An 18,105-nucleotide genomic window follows, 5' to 3' on the forward strand; every position below is an offset into this window, starting at 1 on the left:
TGCGTCGCATCACGTTCGAAATAGACAGGAAGCACCAAAAAAAAGAGGAAAATTTTTTTATTTTATTCTTCTCAGTTATGGTTGTGTTGATGGCATGGTAACACCAGAGACGAAACCATTTATAGACTAAACGCGCTATGGGCTGTTACCAAAAAAACACATCGCACCTTGCGGACTAGTCACAAGGCTAGTCTTCTCTAAAGTGCCGTTTCCGAAGCGTGTCTATTTTTACATACACCACATTATTTTTTTATGTCTCTTGTACATAAAAAATTGTTACAGCGGAGTTTTCGATTCGGTATAAGGCATTCGTTATATTTTTGTGAAGTCAATAGAAGGAACGCCGACCAAAAGGTTGTTGTTTAATATGAAGACGAAGACGTTTCGGCTTCCATACGGAAGCCTTGATCACTGGGCGAAAAGCCCAAAGCACATCGCTTAAGTGCACTGCAGTAATCGCCCCAGGCATCTTGCATACGTAGGCGGGAGATTGGCTGCGTTGTGGTTAAGGGTTTTTTTCTGTTGATTGAATTATTAGGGATTCTAGATACCGTCGTGACAGCCAATTCTTCTCTCTTGCGATGACTGAAGCTTCTTCCCAGGCTATTTCGTGCGTCGCGGCTTCCACGTGTTCCGCAAGTGCATTAGAAGCAATCCTCTTGTTCCTGACGTCGTTCTTGTGGTCCCTCAATCGTCTCTCGAAATTCCCGCTCTCGCCGATATAGCAGTAGTCGCAATCTGCGCAGGGAATCTTGTAGATGACGCCAGGAAACTTCTCTTTCTTTATCTTGTCTTTGACAGACACCAGCTCGTGCCTCAGCTTGCACGCCGGAACGTGAGCGACGTGTACGCCTTAAGTGCGTAAAACGCGAGCCAGAGACTCGCTCACGCCCGGTACATATGGGATAGCGGCTCGGGCTCGGCGCGGGGGACCAACTGGTTCTGACGGGCGTGATAACCGTTGAAGAACTGAATCTACGAAGTGCTTCGGGTAGCCGCATTCACTCAGCTCTCGGCGCACTTGGCGTAGGTCAGCAGCCCGATCTTCTGGTCTTGGGCAGATGTTTTTGGCACGTCGGACGAGGGAAGCCACGACGGAGCGTTTGTGGCAAACCGGGTGCATGGAATTAAAATGAAGGTACCGGCCTGTGTGGGTGTCCTTTCTATAAACTTTGAAAGAAAGGCGGTGGTTACGGCGTTCGACGAAAACGTCCAGAAAAGGAAGACGGCAAGCAGCCTCCTCCTCAACCGTGAATTGAATGGAGTCTTCTATGCTATTGATGTGATCTGTGAAGGCACCTAACGCATCCTTTTTCATAATGCAGAAACAGTCATCTACGTAACGTACAAAAACTTTTGGGTGCGGTTCGAAGGTGGCCAGTGCACGGGCTTCTATTGCTTCCATGGTAAGGTTTGCGGTGGTCACCGATATTGATGCGCCCATAGCGGTGCCGTGAACTTGCTTGTAGACTGCATCCCAGAAAACAAAGTAAGTGTTCTCAAGGCAGAACTGCAACAGCTTCAGGAGATCTGATGTTTCGATAGGGGTTCGTTCACACAATCCGTCGTCATTCTGCAGCGCTGAACGGCACACATCCACAGCCAGATCAACGGGTACGCTGGTGAACAGCGACTTTACATCAAAGGACACCATGACCTCGTCGTCCTCCACCGCGACGTCACGTACTTTTTCAATGAAATCGAAAGAGTAACGTATGAAAGTCGAGCTCTTTCCAACGAGTGGTGCCAAAGCCTTGTGCAAGTAGCCCGCCAAGCGATATAAGGGCGATCGTGTAAAGTCAACTATCGGTCCCATCGGGACATTAGGCTTATGGATCTTCGGGAGACCATACAAGGCGGGAGCGGATCCATTGTGGCAGAGAAGCTTGAAATAAAGTGACTTGTGGTCCGGTGGAACAAAACGGAAGACGTCAGTCAAAAGAATCTGCAAGTTCCTTTCTACCTTGAGCGTTGGATCCCGTTTCAGCGGCAAGTACGTACTGTCGTCCTGCAGAAGGTCATTCATTTTCTCGAGGTAGTCGCTGCGGTCCAAGATGACGGTAGCGTTGCCTTTGTCAGCGGGAAGTATAGTTATGTCCGAGTTCTTACGGAGGCTTTTGATAGCATCACGCTCCCCAGGAAGAAGCGGCGTCGGAGGGTGTCGCGGAAGCTTGGCAAGGATGCTGACTGCACGAGTTCCGGCCTCATCTCGGCGGTGGTTTTCTACTTGACCTATAGCGCGTTCGACAGCACAGACGATTTTTCTTGCGTCCGGCGCAGCTCTCGCGGTAAAGTTTAACCCGAGCTCAAGTACGGCGAGTTCTGCTTGAGTAGGCCTGTAAGAAGACAGGTTGTGGACTGTCGAAGTGGACGGGCCACGCGCACCGACATTTTTGTGAGGCAGCAGCCTTGATAACTTCTTCTGATGCGACAGCTCTCGTTGGCGGGACATGAGGCTCACCTTGTAGTTAGCATGTAACTGGATGCTGGCGAAGTCGTTCGGACACTGGTGCTCGAGGCGGCAACGAGCAAAGAAGACTTCATTCTGCAGGTGCCTGATGGAGTCTTTGCAATCTAGGATCCTGGCTTGAAGCAGTTGCCGTTCCGCTCTTGATACCACGCTGTGGCCAAAGGCTGTGTCAGCAGGTCGTAGCAGACGGAGGGATCTCGGTATAAGGCTCCTAGCCTTGCATGTGAGGTTAAAATCCAGATGGGCTTTAAAAGCAGAGAGTCGCATGGATAGCGAAACGTACTTGCGCACTTGAGCGATGAAGGGTTGGCCATACGACGGTCGTAGGGTGATGAAATCTAACGTTCGACGAAAACTCGTCTGGTCGGGAAGAAGATTCATGAAGTCAATAGAAGGAACGCCGACCAAAAGGTTGTTGTTTAATATGAAGACGAAGACGTTTCGGCTTCCATACGGAAGCCTTGATCACTGGGCGAAAAGCCCAAAGCATTGAATCAACAAGGCGGAGACTGGATGTTCCTATAATTTTAAGCTCAGGACTGTTATTTAAGGATATCTTCAGACAGGCAAGGTAGCAACAAGGCTGGACATAAAAGTATTTGTGCGCTTGATTTCGTTAAGACATAAAGCCACAAACCACGCACGGGAAACGTGTGGTAACTAGAAAATCTATCCATATCTGGCACAACTATAGGCAGAAAGCGGAACCACCCACTTGAAAAGGACATTTCCAAACTTCCAGGTAAGCGCTGAACCTTACACGTGTAGCAACAATTTTCCTCTTTGAAAACCTCGCACAAGTTATTGATGACGATGCCAAAGCGCAGCTCAAAAGACGCCCAGTGTTACGTGCAGATATGGAATATATATGGAAAGACGCCCAGTCATATGGAATATAATTCAGAAGCGCTCAGATTTTTCTTAGAATCAAAATTATGTGGAATAAAAAGAGGAATACAATTTATAGAAGGCATGAAAGATGTCGACTATGTCAACAGAAACTATGATTCCATTCATTCATTTGCTCAGACATACATATATGGTCAAGTATGTTCGTGACGGGTGGCAAAAGGTGACAACAATGTCTGGTGTCAAGGCCTTCATATGGGGATTCATGAAGCAGATTGACGCTCCAAGCATTAACTACAACGCTACACAGAATACTGCTCAACGTTTAGAAAGTTGGGTAATCAATGGCCATTCAATAATCCATGCTAATTTTCACGTTCTAAACTGTAATCTCATTGGTCGGTATACATTCAATACTTCATTCACAACTCACAAAAAGAATGATGTAGGACCAGTACATGGGTATTCGCCGTCAATCAAGACACAGACAAAAAAGGAGAAATTTGAAGTAAGATAGGGACAGGAAGAAAACAAGCATTTGATTGTTTTCTCAAATTGGGAAACGGTTTTACGTTCCTGAATGCAGATTACCACGGAGGGATACGCGTAAATGAAAATTACTCTTTTGTTTTGCTGATCGAGTTTAACGTTCCAAAGCGACTCAGGATATGAGGGACGTCATAGTGGAGAGCTCCGGAAATTTCGACCACCAGGGGTTAATTAACATGCACTGATATTGACAGTACACAGGTCTCTAGCGTTTCGCCTTCATCGAAATGTGACCGCCGCCCCATGATCAAACCCCGGTGTTTCTGGTCACCAGCCAAAAAGAAAATACTATTTGGTTGCCTGTATACTGAGTATTATAGTTGCGTGCCGCTTAGACCAGACCATGGAGATTGCGCGGAAGTTATTAGGTTCCTGTCTGAATACCTAGAGAAAGGGGTAAAGTCGGCCTTAACGTTAGAGAAACGTATACGGCCACAGAGAACCTATAAAGCTGATGATAGAGTAATAAGATAACTGTGCCCTGAAGGCACTCTCTAGTAATAGGTAGAGAATGGGACACCGTCATTAACGCTTTCATCTCCAGAGAGGACGGACAATATGGATCGTTTTGCTAAATATACCCTAAACAATTTGTCAATGCAGAAAGTGGGTAGGAACTAGGAAAAAATATAGCTGTTTGGTTACACGCTGTTGGCACTTAATCCAGTGTAGCAAACCGATAAGCATAGATATTTTGGGACGAACGTTATCCCTGTACATACACAGCAGTTCTGGACAAAAGCATTTTTGGGCAGCAGCCCGCTTATGAACGCAGTTTTTTTTTTTGAAATTATACTAAGGCATATTATACGAAGGATTTTACTGAGGCAATCAATTTTATCATGAGTTTTGCTATCAGTATCGAGTTAAACGGCTCTTGAAGCGGAAAGTTATGCTTAGCTGACCAAATTGAGGCTTTTTTTGGAATAAGCGGCGAGTCGTTACGTGTTTTCGGAGTATTTAAGGTGTAAGTCTCCTTTGCTGGAGCAGCTTTTCAAGCGGAATTCGGCATTCTTTCTGGCTCTACGAATGACGTGACTTGGGGAATCAACCCTCATAAAAAGCATGGAGCGACATATGACTTTTGGAGAGGAGCAGTTCATTCTGTGAGAGCTATTTAGCGTGGCCTGGTGCAAAATTTGTGTGACAAGCAAACTGCTCTCGCCGTCACCCAGTAAACAGTGGTGCCGTTGTAGTCTGTACTATGTGTCGCGATCTCCTCGTCGCCTCTCACTTGCAAGTTTTAGGCTGGTTTTCAACCCGTTTACTCGACCTGTGTCATGAAGAGTGTTCTATGGCTGCACTGGAAGATATCTGGGAATAAACCCGCGACTTGGATTGCTGGCTGTAAACATACCTCCTCTGGAGACGATGCATCTGCCGCAGTAGCAACGGACGGTGTAGAAGCCTGCCGAACCCGTCCACCTGTTCGTCCTCTGAACGTATGTTTACATGTTCAGCGCTACACTAAACTCCATTCAAAGCAGGGTACTGAAGAATACTGCTCCAGTGCACGTCTGAATTTGACTGCACTGAGCCCAATGCGCCGCCATGTATCCCGACGCCTCGCACTGTTCTCACCCTCGTCACCAGTTCTCTACGTCCGATAAGTCAAAAGCAGCATCGTGTGTCCCCATCCAACCCCAAAACGACTTACGAACTAGTGAATGATATTTGCTAAAAGGATTTCATTCCGGAGTCTTGCAGCTCTATCGACTCCAGTAATTTTGATGCTCAAGAATGATCGCAGGTGGAATTTTGTGCGGACTATCATCGTCTGAATGCCAGCATCGATAATAGACGTATACCCGCTACCCCTCATAGACAACGTTATAGACTCTGCCGCCTCTTATTTCACTTGTTTAGATCTCAGGTCAGGTTATTTGGAAATTCCTGTGCACAGTTTAGGATGCGAAAACTAAACGGCCTTTTTCAAGGCAGTTACTTCTTTTTGTCACATGTTACACACTTCTAACTTTAGGATGCAGTCTTACGTCCTTGAAATTAGATTTGTATGTACTACCTTTATGATGTCGTCCTTTTTTGGAAGATGTTGGATGACCTGTTGTCTTCGACTGCTTGCATTATGTGGGTACAGTTCTCGAGTGGAATAACTGACAATTTGGAGAGTGTCAAACGTTGTTCTTTGAGAATCTCGTTCACGAACAGAGTGTGCGGCCTGATCCCCAAAAAGCTGCCGCTGTTAAATTATTTAAACCGCCAGGGAATGACAAAGAGAGCAGGACTTTTCTGGGCTTATGCGCTTATATCCGCTGTTTTCAAACAGCCTTAGGCCTACCTCTCCTCTCCACCCAGGAGTATACTTCAAAAAAGCTCTCATTTTGTCTGGGAAGCAGAGTATGACGCTTCCTTTTGTGAGCTGAAATTTCTTTTGACGTCCGATCGTATGCTCCACCCGTGTGACCCTTCCACGTCAGCTGACGTTCATACACATACAGGTGATGAAAGCATTGGTGTAGAACTCCTACGAGGAAGAGCATGTTACTGCATATGGGAGGATATCCATAAAGTAGCCAGAGCGGAATTACATGGTCGCCGAACAACAACGCCTTGCAGTGGTCTTCGCACAAACTTCTATGGGCGCCGTTCAACATCTCGCTGCCCATCACTTCCTCTCCTGGCTGGTGAGCCCTGCACATACCTATGGCTGTCTCGGGCACTGGGCCGCCAGCAAAAATACTCGTATAACTTCGCAGTCGTGTACTAGAGTAGGCGAGGACACGCCGACGTAGACTATGTTTCGCCGCCTTCGCTTGCCCTCACTGAGTATTGTACCGACAATTTCATTCGCGTCATCACACCGCAATGTCCGGGTGTTGACGTCTCAAGCCCCTCTTCGCGCCTGCTCAAGACCATGGGGCTACTGTCCAATTTTGTTTAAGCGTTGGTCTCCAGTGAAAATAAACCTGTTAATATTCGAGAGCAAAAGTTAGACCATCAGTTTTTGAATTGTCTTTGGCTCTCTGTTTTGGCCTTACTAGACGGCGAGCCCACGCATGGTCGTCACGGACTAGTCGAAATTCTGCCGTGCGCAAGAATAGTTTTACTGACCGTAAATGCGATCAACGAAAGAATGGTAGGTAGCGAAATGCTCGCAATGTCAGAGCGACAAATGCCGTGCGACCATTCCGTTTGCGCTTCTATACTCAGGGACACTTCCCAATGCAACTTTGAAGCAAGTGGGCATTGATCTACTGGAATCGTTCCCGAAATCTTCCGATTGGAGTCACTAAACCTTTGTTGGTGCCGATTATCTGACTCCTTACTGCGAAACGACTGTCTTTTCATTTGCTACTCTGTGGCAAGTTTCTCTCTTTCTGCAAGGCATTCTCATCTTATGTCATGGACTGCCAGGAGTTGTAAGTCACCGAGGCCGTCAGTCCACTGCAGATGTCGTGGTGGCACTCCTGCATCTGTGCGCAACCTCCCGTCATTCCACCGTCTGCCCCTTAAAATCGAACACCTTTACTTAACGATTAACAGAACTGTAACCAACATTATTTTTATCTATATGGCCTGAGGTGACTGGTACTGCGACAACGTACTACCTGATATAAAATACGCTTTCGGCACTACGGTTCTTGAGACAACAGCGTGTCAACCCTTTGCAAAATTTCCTTATGCTGTGTCACACGGTATTCCTCGCACGGTATACCTCGCGCGGTATTTCTGGCAAAGGCACATCTTTTTATCAAAAGAGCGAAGCTCAAAGGAGCAGAGGCGCAGCTACACACAGCTCAAAGGCGAAACAGTCGTTGATGCTTAGCACCCACTGCGGAGCCTTAAGTGGCTGAAGTGAGTGTTTCAAAATGAAATGAGGTATTATATTACTACGTTGAGCTCATATAACTTTCTCTTTCATCAACACAACTGCAACAGCTACTCTCATCAGAAGATTCACTTCAGGTTTTTTTGTACTGCCTTGGCTACCAGGGTTACTCGTTGTTGCTGGAACAACTGTACTGTTGAAATCTGTGCGTAAAATCTAAAAACTCGTCGAAAAATCAAAACCAAACATTTCGTGCATTTTAAGCATGTTTTCAAACACTGCTAGCTGCGTATATTTTTATTATCTTCTTTTTTCCTTTTTATGTTTAATGACACTGTGTATTGCATTGGCTACCAGGGTTACTCAGTGTTGCTGTAACAACTTTAGTGTCTTAAAATCACGGCGTGAAATCTAAAAACCCGTCCAAAAAGCAAAACCAAACCTTTAGTGTTTTTTTTTTCAGTTCTTTTCAAGCACTGCTAGCAGCATATATTTTTCTTACGTTTTTTCTTTTTGACGTTTGGCAGCACTGCGATGGCAGGTTATCGAAGGCCCCGGCTTACTTGTTTTAAAGCTCTCGAACGGCCGGCTTCGCCTCCAGGGTCCTTACCGGGACAGGCGCAAGATTTGTGCCGTGTAACAACACTCCTTTCGCCTTTGAACATAACAACTTCATTCTCAAAGACCTCTATGTTGTCCGTGTGACAATCGTTCTAGTCAGCTTTCCTGCACACCTATAAACCCCTTTTCCTTGGCCACGCGGACCATTGTCTTAGGGGGAGAAGTTGATTGCAGCGTTAAAGACTTCTATCCCAAGCCGTAAGCTATTCGAGCAATGACGGGCAGTGCTTTGTCGCAGCTACTATGGCTCTTCTTTTTGTGACTGCAGCGGGGAGGGTGAATTTTAGCTGCAAAGGAGTGAAGCAATGTCTTGGGAGGCTAATCCCTTTATTACGAAAGCCACACATGGCAGAATCATGTACAAAAAGGGTGCAGCATTAATCTGGTAATATCTCCACAATTGCACCCTACTTCTACCCACAAACTAGATTCGAAATAGGTGAAAGGGTTTGGTTTTTGTAGAGATACTGATCTGCAGAGTTTTACGGAGGTTCTGCTGTCCTTTCTTTCTCCTCTACGCACAACCAGCGCACAACGCCTTGGAAACCACCATGCTTATTCTACCAAAGGGGACTCCTGCATCGCCGAGAGCCTCTGACTTGTTCAAGAAGCACGGCATGTCGCCCGCTTGCACACAATACAGTAGGAAGAACGCTTCATGACGTGCTACGATGAGCGCAGTCGGCACGTCACTTACGTTCCGGACGAAGTGGTGTGGCTTTGGCGACAGCTAAGGAGATGTGGATGTGGAGCACTCCGACGCGCCTTACGCCACTTTTCCCCATATTAGTGACGTGACCTCAAAATATTGCACGTCTCTCTGCAACCAAAACCAACTTCACCAGCAAACCCGATGTAACGAAGTTTTTGCTGGGAAAGGTGAGTAAAAAGTGACGATTTCTTTGCTACAGTACATACGTTGCTTCAGACCTTTGGTGAGGATAGCAGCCGTAACATCTAGGCACTATAGTCACGGTCGTGGTTTCGTTTTGACGGGGCTGCCCGCTGTGCCGCTGCATGGATCAATGTCCTCGGTCGTGGGCGCCGCTTTGCCGATCACTTTCACCAAGGCTTCGAGTCCGTTATACAAGCTTGCGCTACAGGGGGCGGTTGCATTGGTTACCTAATGTCTCAAGTGCAGAACAGGCGGACATAAGTCGCTCTGTAACAAGTAGCGCTGTGGCTGATGAAGATGTCATTCCAGCATGGCATCATTCGTTCCGCTCCGCCCGAGAACATGTCCCGGAAGAAAACGTTTATGACGACGTCACTCGAGAAGCTGAAGGCAGTCGTATTGGCTGTAAAATATGCTCATATTTGCCTTCAGAAGGCTGACATGTGTTTTGATTGTCTTTCGGTTCCGCGCACAGGCAATTAGGACCCCCTTCGCGGATTTCTTCCGCGCGCAGGCGCTTGATAATCGTCGATGCGTTGCCGCAGCCGCAGCACCTTTCAGGGCACAAAAAGACAATTTTATATCTTGAAGGGCCGAAAAATACCTTTCTGGAATTTTGGAAATTCCCTTTTTCAAAAATTATAGTATATAAGTGAATTACGCAACAACCTAGACAGGACACAGAAAGAAAAACATACAACAGTTCACATACATAGTTCACACATACAACTAGCCCGACAACACGCTCTTCTAAAGAATTATTCACGACTGCTCTTAAATTCGCTCAATAGAGTCTTAACTGTGTATAAAATGTATTGACGTGCCATGAGGAAAATTTTTTACACAGCCTGAGGTTCTCTACGGGGCAATGACATTGCACCAAAACAGGTATGGGCGCATACTGGCTATTTCCTCGTTCTCTCACAAGGGGGCCGCCGCGATGGGTCTGTAGCTTCGGCGCTCGGATACTAAACCCAAGACCACGGGATGTTAGATGGTGTAAATGGAGGTAAATAATTGGGCTCGACACATTGCTGTGTGTCGCGGAGAAGCACTGATGGGCCGCACAATAACACGTGTGCGTCTACTGCATCTCTGCTCCGGCGAAAAGCGTCCGCCGCGGTTGGGATTTGATGCTGTGGCCTTGGGATGAGTAGTCGAACGCATTAGCTACCGCGGCGGACCTAAAGAAGCATATCTTTACAATGAAAAGTAAAGGCAGACGAAACAATCAAATTAAGTAAATATTAGTGTCCATGATCAAGATGAAAACACGGACGGGATGCTTGCGCAGTACCTCATGACAGGCTCATATAAAATGCTCCATCCCCATAAAATCTGTAATACTGAGGCATATAAATGACATAGTATATAATGCTCTTATTTTTTAACCATAGAAATAGCCAAAGGTACGCAGATTTGCCGATGAGAATCTTCGACTTATAGTGTTGAGTCCAACACTCAAAGGAGAGCCCTTATTTCTGCCAAAAGTCTCCAGAAAGAGTTCCATTATTCGATATATTTCTGGAATCGGCAGGAAAGAGCTCAGCGGTGAACGAAATCTTTAAAAGCCGTAGCTATTCCCTGGGCTTGCATTTTATAAAATTGCAACCCAGAGTACATGCCAATTTTTCGTTTGTTCCAAATTTAATTCAGAAAATATCAGAAAATTCATCAGGGTTCGGGTAGAGTGAACAGCTCTAATTGAGGCACTCCAGAAATTTAGGAAACATTTTCCTTGTACCATAGCAAGACCATGTAAGGCAGTCCCTGTCAATAAAAGCCTGAGCTCATAATGCACAACGCTACGAAACGAAGCCAGTCCAGATTCCGTTTTGCAACTCCTGTTGCTAACAGGTTTCCTCAGGAGCAACAGTATGCAAAAAGAGACGCCAAAGAGTGTCCCAAAGTCAAACCAAAGTCAAAGTCAAAAATTTTTCAATTAGAGCAACGCCTGAAATACAGCTACCCTATCTGAAAACGCGTTGTTTTCTAGTACATTTTGACGCTTGCTATACTGGTCCAGGCTTGCATTGTACTTGAATATGCTTGGCCGTACCTGGATTTAACCGGTGTTGGCTGTTGCATTCTGGGGCATACTGCGACACACTGACGCCTAATGGCCGTTCGCTGGTCCGCACGTTGTCCAGCGCGAAGCTATGTTTGTGTCGCTGTTACTGCATTAGGCACAGTTTGGCCTACTGGAAACCTGCCGGTGTCGGCACACTGAGAACGCTGTTTGAAGGAGGCAGTGGCTGGACCGGCCCGCTACGAGCACAAGACTGAACGCTCGGTGGGAGGGAGATATATTGTTGTGCTCCTTATCGTAATGGGTTTTAAAATTCATCCCGTCGCAAGCACTAGATCATTTGCGGCGAAACTACATGCGGTACTATAAGTGGTTCGGCTAACGTTTTAAATGTTGGTTCTGCAGCGTTTCATGCGACCACGGAATCGGCTGCACCGACATCGAGGGAGTGAAAGCCGCCGTGTTTCCGCCGAAGGGCGCGAAGTTTCATGTGGTTGAGCTGGAGCGCTTCGAATAGGAGCGACGATTCCAGTATATAATGCAGAGCTTAACCTGGTAAATGCTCTTGCCAAACTTGCAACAAAACAAAATTTACAGCTGGCAACACGCAAGCTCCTGCCGTGCGGAGTTTCACCGCAAACCAGCCAGTGGTTGAGGTGGAAGGATGTTTACAAGCCGCTACGATAAAAACTTATATAAACCCCTGATCGAATTCTGGTTGGCACATGCGTGATGTGCAAACTTTATGCTTAGCAGTGATTTAAGTTACCTGAGACTCCTGCAGCAGCTCTAAAATGAACACGATCGCGTACTGCCGATCGCAGAATTCACGGTTGACCAGTTTTCATACCCGCTTATAGTGCTTTAAGCGGGTAAGAAAAAAATTAGGAAATATTTTTCTTGTACCATCGCATGGCCGCGTGATGCAGTCCCTCTCTATAAAAGCTTGAGCTTCCGCATGTGCCATGCTATGAAATACAGCGAGTCTATAATCCTATTTGCATTGGTTGTTGCTAACAGGTTTGCTGAGAAACAGCATTATGCAAAAACAGGCAGCACTCATGTAATTTGTCAGTGAATAATATCTATTGAATTCGAATTTAGGTGTTGTAAAATGAATAAAGGCTAAGTGTTTGTGTTAATACTTTTCGCATGGATTTCACGACGCCATTAATTGGCTTCTGTTTTTAGGAGTCATAACTTGAGCGAAAACTAATGCGTTTGGAATATACGGTGGTCTATTTAAATTGTATTTTAAACATATTTTGTATTGATGAATGCCCTAAAAATATGTAGGAAATACACACCTAAAATTTCATCCTTGGTATTCGAATACATTCTTAAACTAGGACAAAAATACATTTCTTAAAGGTGCACTGAACTGGAATCTGAACTCGTCTTTTTGCCGCGGGAACTCAATCTACACGTTCCGAGCATTCTTAGAAACTTCGACTTATTGCCCTTTGTGGCCGATTTTCCTAATTAAATCGAATTTACGTCCGGCTCACGCCTTTATTTTTTGAATTCTCCCCGTATGGTGGGTGGAGTCGACCAACGCGTGGAGTGCCTTTCAGCACTCTCCGTGGAGGCTTCGCTTTCATTTTATTTTGTTTTTTAGGTTTCTGTGGATAAATAGTTTCATTCGCAGATAATATAGCCGCAAAATAAGCCCGCAAAAATAAAAATACATGCGGGCTATTTTCTACTACGGATTATTCCGTATTACTCCGCCGATGGCAGAGCGGCAAGCCGCCACGCGACTGCGTGAAAGGCACTCCACGCATTGGTCGACTCCGCCCACCGTACGGGGAGAATTCCAAAAATAAAGGCGGGAGCCGGACGTTAATCCGATTTAATTAGGGAAATCGGCCACACAGGGCAATAAGCCGACGTTTCTAAGAATGCTCGGAACGTGTAGATCAAGTTCCCGCGGCAGAAATACGAGTTCAGATTCCTCTTCAGTGCACCTTTAAAGCATACTTGGAGCACTTTTCAGATACGAGAAAAAATATGTATGCAGTTTTAGCATCTTGTCAATGTATTAAAAGTGTAGTTTCGTAAATATGAAATGAATTCATCCGTAGTATACTTCAATTCAAACAAATGGGCAGTCCTTTTAAGCGTATTTGCAGCATAATCCAACCTGCCGTTGAACAGTCAAAGGTTTGGAAATCCCGCTTCGGGAAATGGTATTTGCATGTTGTCAAGGTATTTGAAGTGTACTTCCGTAAATACGAAATTAATTCGTCCAAAGAATAGTAAAATTTTATCAAATTGGCAGTCCGAATTACCATATTTGCAGCACACTTCAAGCTGCCTGAGACTGGGGAGCGCTAGGCTCTAGAGAAGGGAACAACACGCACACAAAAGAACAACACGAAACAGCAGCGCGCTTTTGCGCTCGTGTCTCACGTGGTTCCTTTGTGTGTGTTGTTCCCTTGCCTAGAACCTAACGCTCCCCAGTCTCAGTATGCACGACCAACTAGCGCCCTACAAAACTCCCGTTGAACAATATAATGCTCGAAATCGAGTTTTGGGAAATCGTAGTTTGGTGTTGGCCATGTATTTGAAGTTTACTTTCGTAAATGCGCAATTTATCCGCTTAAATCATACTTCAGTTCTAACAAATGGGCAGTCCGCATTAACATATTTGCATTACAGTTCAAGCCGCCGAGGAACAATCTAGGGCTCGAAATGACGTTTCGGAGAACAGTGAAAACTCTCCCTTTCCTGTCGTCCTTTCGTGCATCGTAACTTCTAGCGGGAAGGTAATCACCATTTATTTACACTACGTGAGGAGAACGTCATAGCTTTACACTGGAAAAGGCGCCTTAGGTACTTCCGGGCCCGAATATACCAGCGAAAAGGACCCCGACTGGCAGGGCCGACCGGCTCCCTTAGACGCCCGTGTATCTGTTGGTTGACAGTTCGACTTCTGACCTATGCCTAACGCAAGCTTCAACGAGCGATTCGGTTCTAGATCGCCCCCAGATTCGAACGCGACCAATAGGGCGTTTCTGTGTCAATTTGGGGGCCCACAGTCTTTGCGCAAAAGACGCCTCGCCGGGCAAGATAGAGCATCGTTCTCGGTGGGTATAAACTGAGTGTCCCAGCTAACTTGGACCAAGATTTAAAAAAAACCTAAGCGTTCTTCAGAACTGAAATGGCGTGGATCTTGTTAGGGTTTATAAAAAGTTACAGTACCATTTTTTTGCTCGACCTACTTGAATAATCAGTCGAGATAAATTAATTTACTTTTTAAATATAGCTTGAAACGTTCAGGCGTCAGTAGGAAAGTTGTGGAGCTCCACAAATATTGTCCAACACAGGCAATGCCAACGAGATAGGCTTAGCATGGCCGTTTTTATTCGGGAAAAACGAAAGCCCGCGGAGTTTAAAAAAATACCACGTGACAGCGCGCACCGTGCGCCCGGATGCGCCGCGATTACAGCGCACTCATCCGTGCTCCGTGAAAAACATCGCTCGCTTCGCTCCTTTCGTGCTGCCTACGAGCCCACGACCGAGCTGCGCGTAGCGCTTGGCTCCGAGATAAGCGCTAGTTGGTTCGGGCGGCAATTGAAGGAAAGCGCGGCTCCCGTTTCTGCGGCGATAATTGTGCTCTTCCGCGACATCGGTGAGTGGCTGCTGACGAAGCGCTTTTTCGAAGCGCCGTCGCCGGCCGCTGCTGGTACTGTCAGAGCTAAGCAAAGGTTGAAGCCGTATCTCGTAAGCGAAGAGAAGGCATGGCGCGGGCGATGTTTTTACAAAGCACGGATGAGAGCGCTGTAATCGCGGCGCATCGGGGCACACGGAGCGCGCTGTCACGTGGTAGTTTTTAAACTCCGCGAGCTTTCATTTTCCCCGAATAAAAACGACCACGCTAAGTCTATCTCCTTGGAAGTGCCTGGATTGGACAAAGTTTGTGGAGGTCCACAACTTTCCTATTGACGCCTGAAAGTTTCAAGCTACATTTAAAAAGTTAATTATTTATCTCGACTAATTATTGAAGTAGGTAGAGCAAAAAAATTGTACTGTAACTTCAGATAAATCTTAACAACATCCGCACAATTTCAGTTCTGAAGAATGCTTAGGTTTTTTAAAATCTTGGTCCAAGTTAGCTGGGACATCCTGTATAAGTCAAGCCAAGTATAGCATTTGGCTGAGCACATGTTGTTTTCTGCGTCACTTTCGTCATGATTTTGCTTTGTGTTGGTATCTTTGCCATTCCCATTCCGTCACGTGACCTTATAATCTATAATACGGATTGATGATGACTACCCGTGTACAATTTGTTCTGCAGCTGAAGCCTTAACCGGTCTCGTTCTGTGAAGCGACCAGTAATGCTTTTTTAAGTACAAGTGAATACATGTTTTATTTATTAAATGTAGATTTTTAGTCTATTTCTAATGTATTTAATGTATATTTTTAGAATATCTTAAATGGATAATAAATATGCTATGCGGGCAAAAATGCACTCAACCCAGCACTCGCTCTTACATCATCGCCGCAGGCGAACATCTCGTGTCCTAAACTACTCGTTTTTCGCACTGTGCTTTGTATATCTTCTGTACCAACTTCCAGCCGTGCGCAATGGATCCGAACACCGAAATAGCAGCAAAAAACCGAAGTGCTAACTCACCTCATTCGCATTCGTCCTGACCACGCCAAATCGACCAAAATTTCTTTTTTGTGCCACTATTTGTCTGTGCCTTGCACTGCGCTCTTCACAAAGCTGGCGGGAGCTCTGCAGAACGAAGGCGTCAAAGAATGCAACTGATTCTCTCTAAAGATCTGATGTGATTTTTGGGAAATGTTTGTCCGCTTGGGGCCTGACCCTTCGCCAGAAGTGATGCATTTGCAGCTGCATGTTTTTTTTCTTTTTTACGAGAGCCTGGCGGCAAGGATACGTTCATATATGATACCTTTCAGGACTGGTTTTGCAGATGGGCTAAATTTGTCGTTCTTGGCATCGGAAGTAAAAAAAAAAAACAGCGCACTTAAGAAGCAACATCGACCTGCGGTCCACGGCTCCAGGAAAGTAAAAAGGGAAAAAGAGAAAGGCGCAGGCAAAGGTACAGCAGGAGACATCACCCTCTCCCTACTGCCCTTAGCTCTCTCCTCTCTCCTACCCCCGCAACCGCTCGCCAGCATACCTCTTGAAAATGACGCACATTTCTCCCTGTGCACCCGCTCACATCCTTGCTCCCGCTTCACACTATCGTCCATTCACATTCGTCATCCATTTAATTCTGCGAATTTTGTGCCCCGTTGTCATAGCTTTTCTGGGAGGAACTTTATCAAAGTGCTGTATCGCAAGGGCGTGGTGAGGTTCAAGCAAGTTTAGTTTGAAGATAAATCCCAATTATTGCTTATTTATTTTAAAATCAGCGAGAGCAGCGCTTTGAGCATGTGGTTCGCGTACTGTTTGGGTTGGATCCCCAGTGAAGTCGAGTACAATCGGTTTCCAGTGCTTACAAATTTTCTCTGACCTGGTGCTCAGTTTCTGTGAGGTGAGGTGCTTAGAAAGAAGTCTTTGCCCTAACCTTGTGTAGAAGAAATCACTGTTTGCGAAATTCTCGAGGCCCGTGTACTGTGCGATATCGATGCACGTTAAAGAAACCCAGGTGTCGATAGCTGCGGGCCCGTCAAAAAGTGTCTCTCATAGCCTGAGTGGATTTGGAACGTTAAACCCCCTTAAACCGAAACCAAGTAATGTGTGTGCTTCGTATATTAAGCGCTTATTTTCTGCTCCGAACTGTCTGCTGCGGTTGTCTGGTCATATGTGTGCTTGGATCCGAGTTCAAAGGTATGCTTATTTCTGTTTCCTTTCTTGTGGTCAGAAATAATATTTGCTTCTCCCAAGGCTATACCACTCTCAATTGCGATAGAAATCGCGCCTCCTTTGCGTTTTTCTTTAAACGGCTGCTCCCGAGAATTCATGCACCCTTTTCATAGCGTACCACCCGTTCGTCCCTTTGCACGTGATCCCAAAAGGATTAAAGACTGTGGCAAATCAATTGTCCCCCCGAGAGACTAAGTTCCATCCCCTTTTAATCCTTTTAATCTTTGAGTGTATAAGATTGAATGAGCAGCTTCATTTTTTTGTAGGTGTGGCACAACATCCACTGCACAGCAGCATTTGAAATGTTATACAAACGCTATAAACATGTCAAAATCTACGAGCCATATTCATGGTTGTGTGGAAGGAGATTAGGTTTAACTCAATGCTAATAAAACACTCAGATAATCTATGCAACCTTTACTCCCATTTCAATTGATCTGTGGTGTTTGATGTCATTTACTTAATTATTTCCCGTAATTGTCAATTCTTGACATTTTGTTTTCGAGCATTCTTGCAACTAATTAATATTTGAGATGCCTGAAAAATCTTGTTGCCCATGTTTTAGAGTAGCGAGCGCTGCGTGGTCCAAAATTTTTTGTTTCACCGGTATGAAATGTGTGAACAAAATGGAGGAGCGAATATACGACTGACTTCCTGCTTCCATCTTATGGGCGGTTGCTTGAACGCTTCCGCTACAACAAAAAAGTACTGTCTTTGTGCCTTCAAGTTGCTACGAGCGCTTCTTTCAGAACCTTCGAGAAAGGTAGACAGGCTGCTCGAAATGGAGCAAGCCCTAATCTTTGCTAACTGGCGGACCACCAATTTCTCCAACTCTGCCGGTTGCACCACAATATGAAATTAACTATTCAATGTTGTTACAAAGAAAGTGTAACTTGGAGGCACCAATTATTTTATTTGATTCTGTTCTAACTCGGGCATTAAAGATTGAAGTGATGCCAGATATGTTCGTCCACGATGGCCTTACAAATGAACGACAAGCAACGTTTGGTAGCGACAGTCATCATCGCGGCACCACGCCTCCTGTGCTGGCGACCGCGAG

The 18,105-nt window shown here is 45.7% G+C and overlaps 1 protein-coding gene across 1 annotated transcript; it reads right to left on the minus strand.

Annotated features, from left to right (window-relative positions):
- Positions 1-853: 853 nt before the first annotated feature.
- On the minus strand, positions 854-2,737 carry LOC149328552 (uncharacterized). Its single transcript, XM_089559018.1, has one exon. It carries the CDS (start codon positions 2,735-2,737, stop codon positions 854-856), a length of 1,884 nt encoding a protein of 627 aa, XP_089415144.1.
- Positions 2,738-18,105: the final 15,368 nt, after the last annotated feature.

The sequence above is a fragment of the Amblyomma mixtum genome, chromosome 9, assembly GCF_055824585.1.
Source record: "Amblyomma mixtum isolate Tamu chromosome 9, ASM5582458v1, whole genome shotgun sequence".
NCBI classification, from domain to species: Eukaryota; Metazoa; Arthropoda; class Arachnida; order Ixodida; family Ixodidae; genus Amblyomma; species Amblyomma mixtum.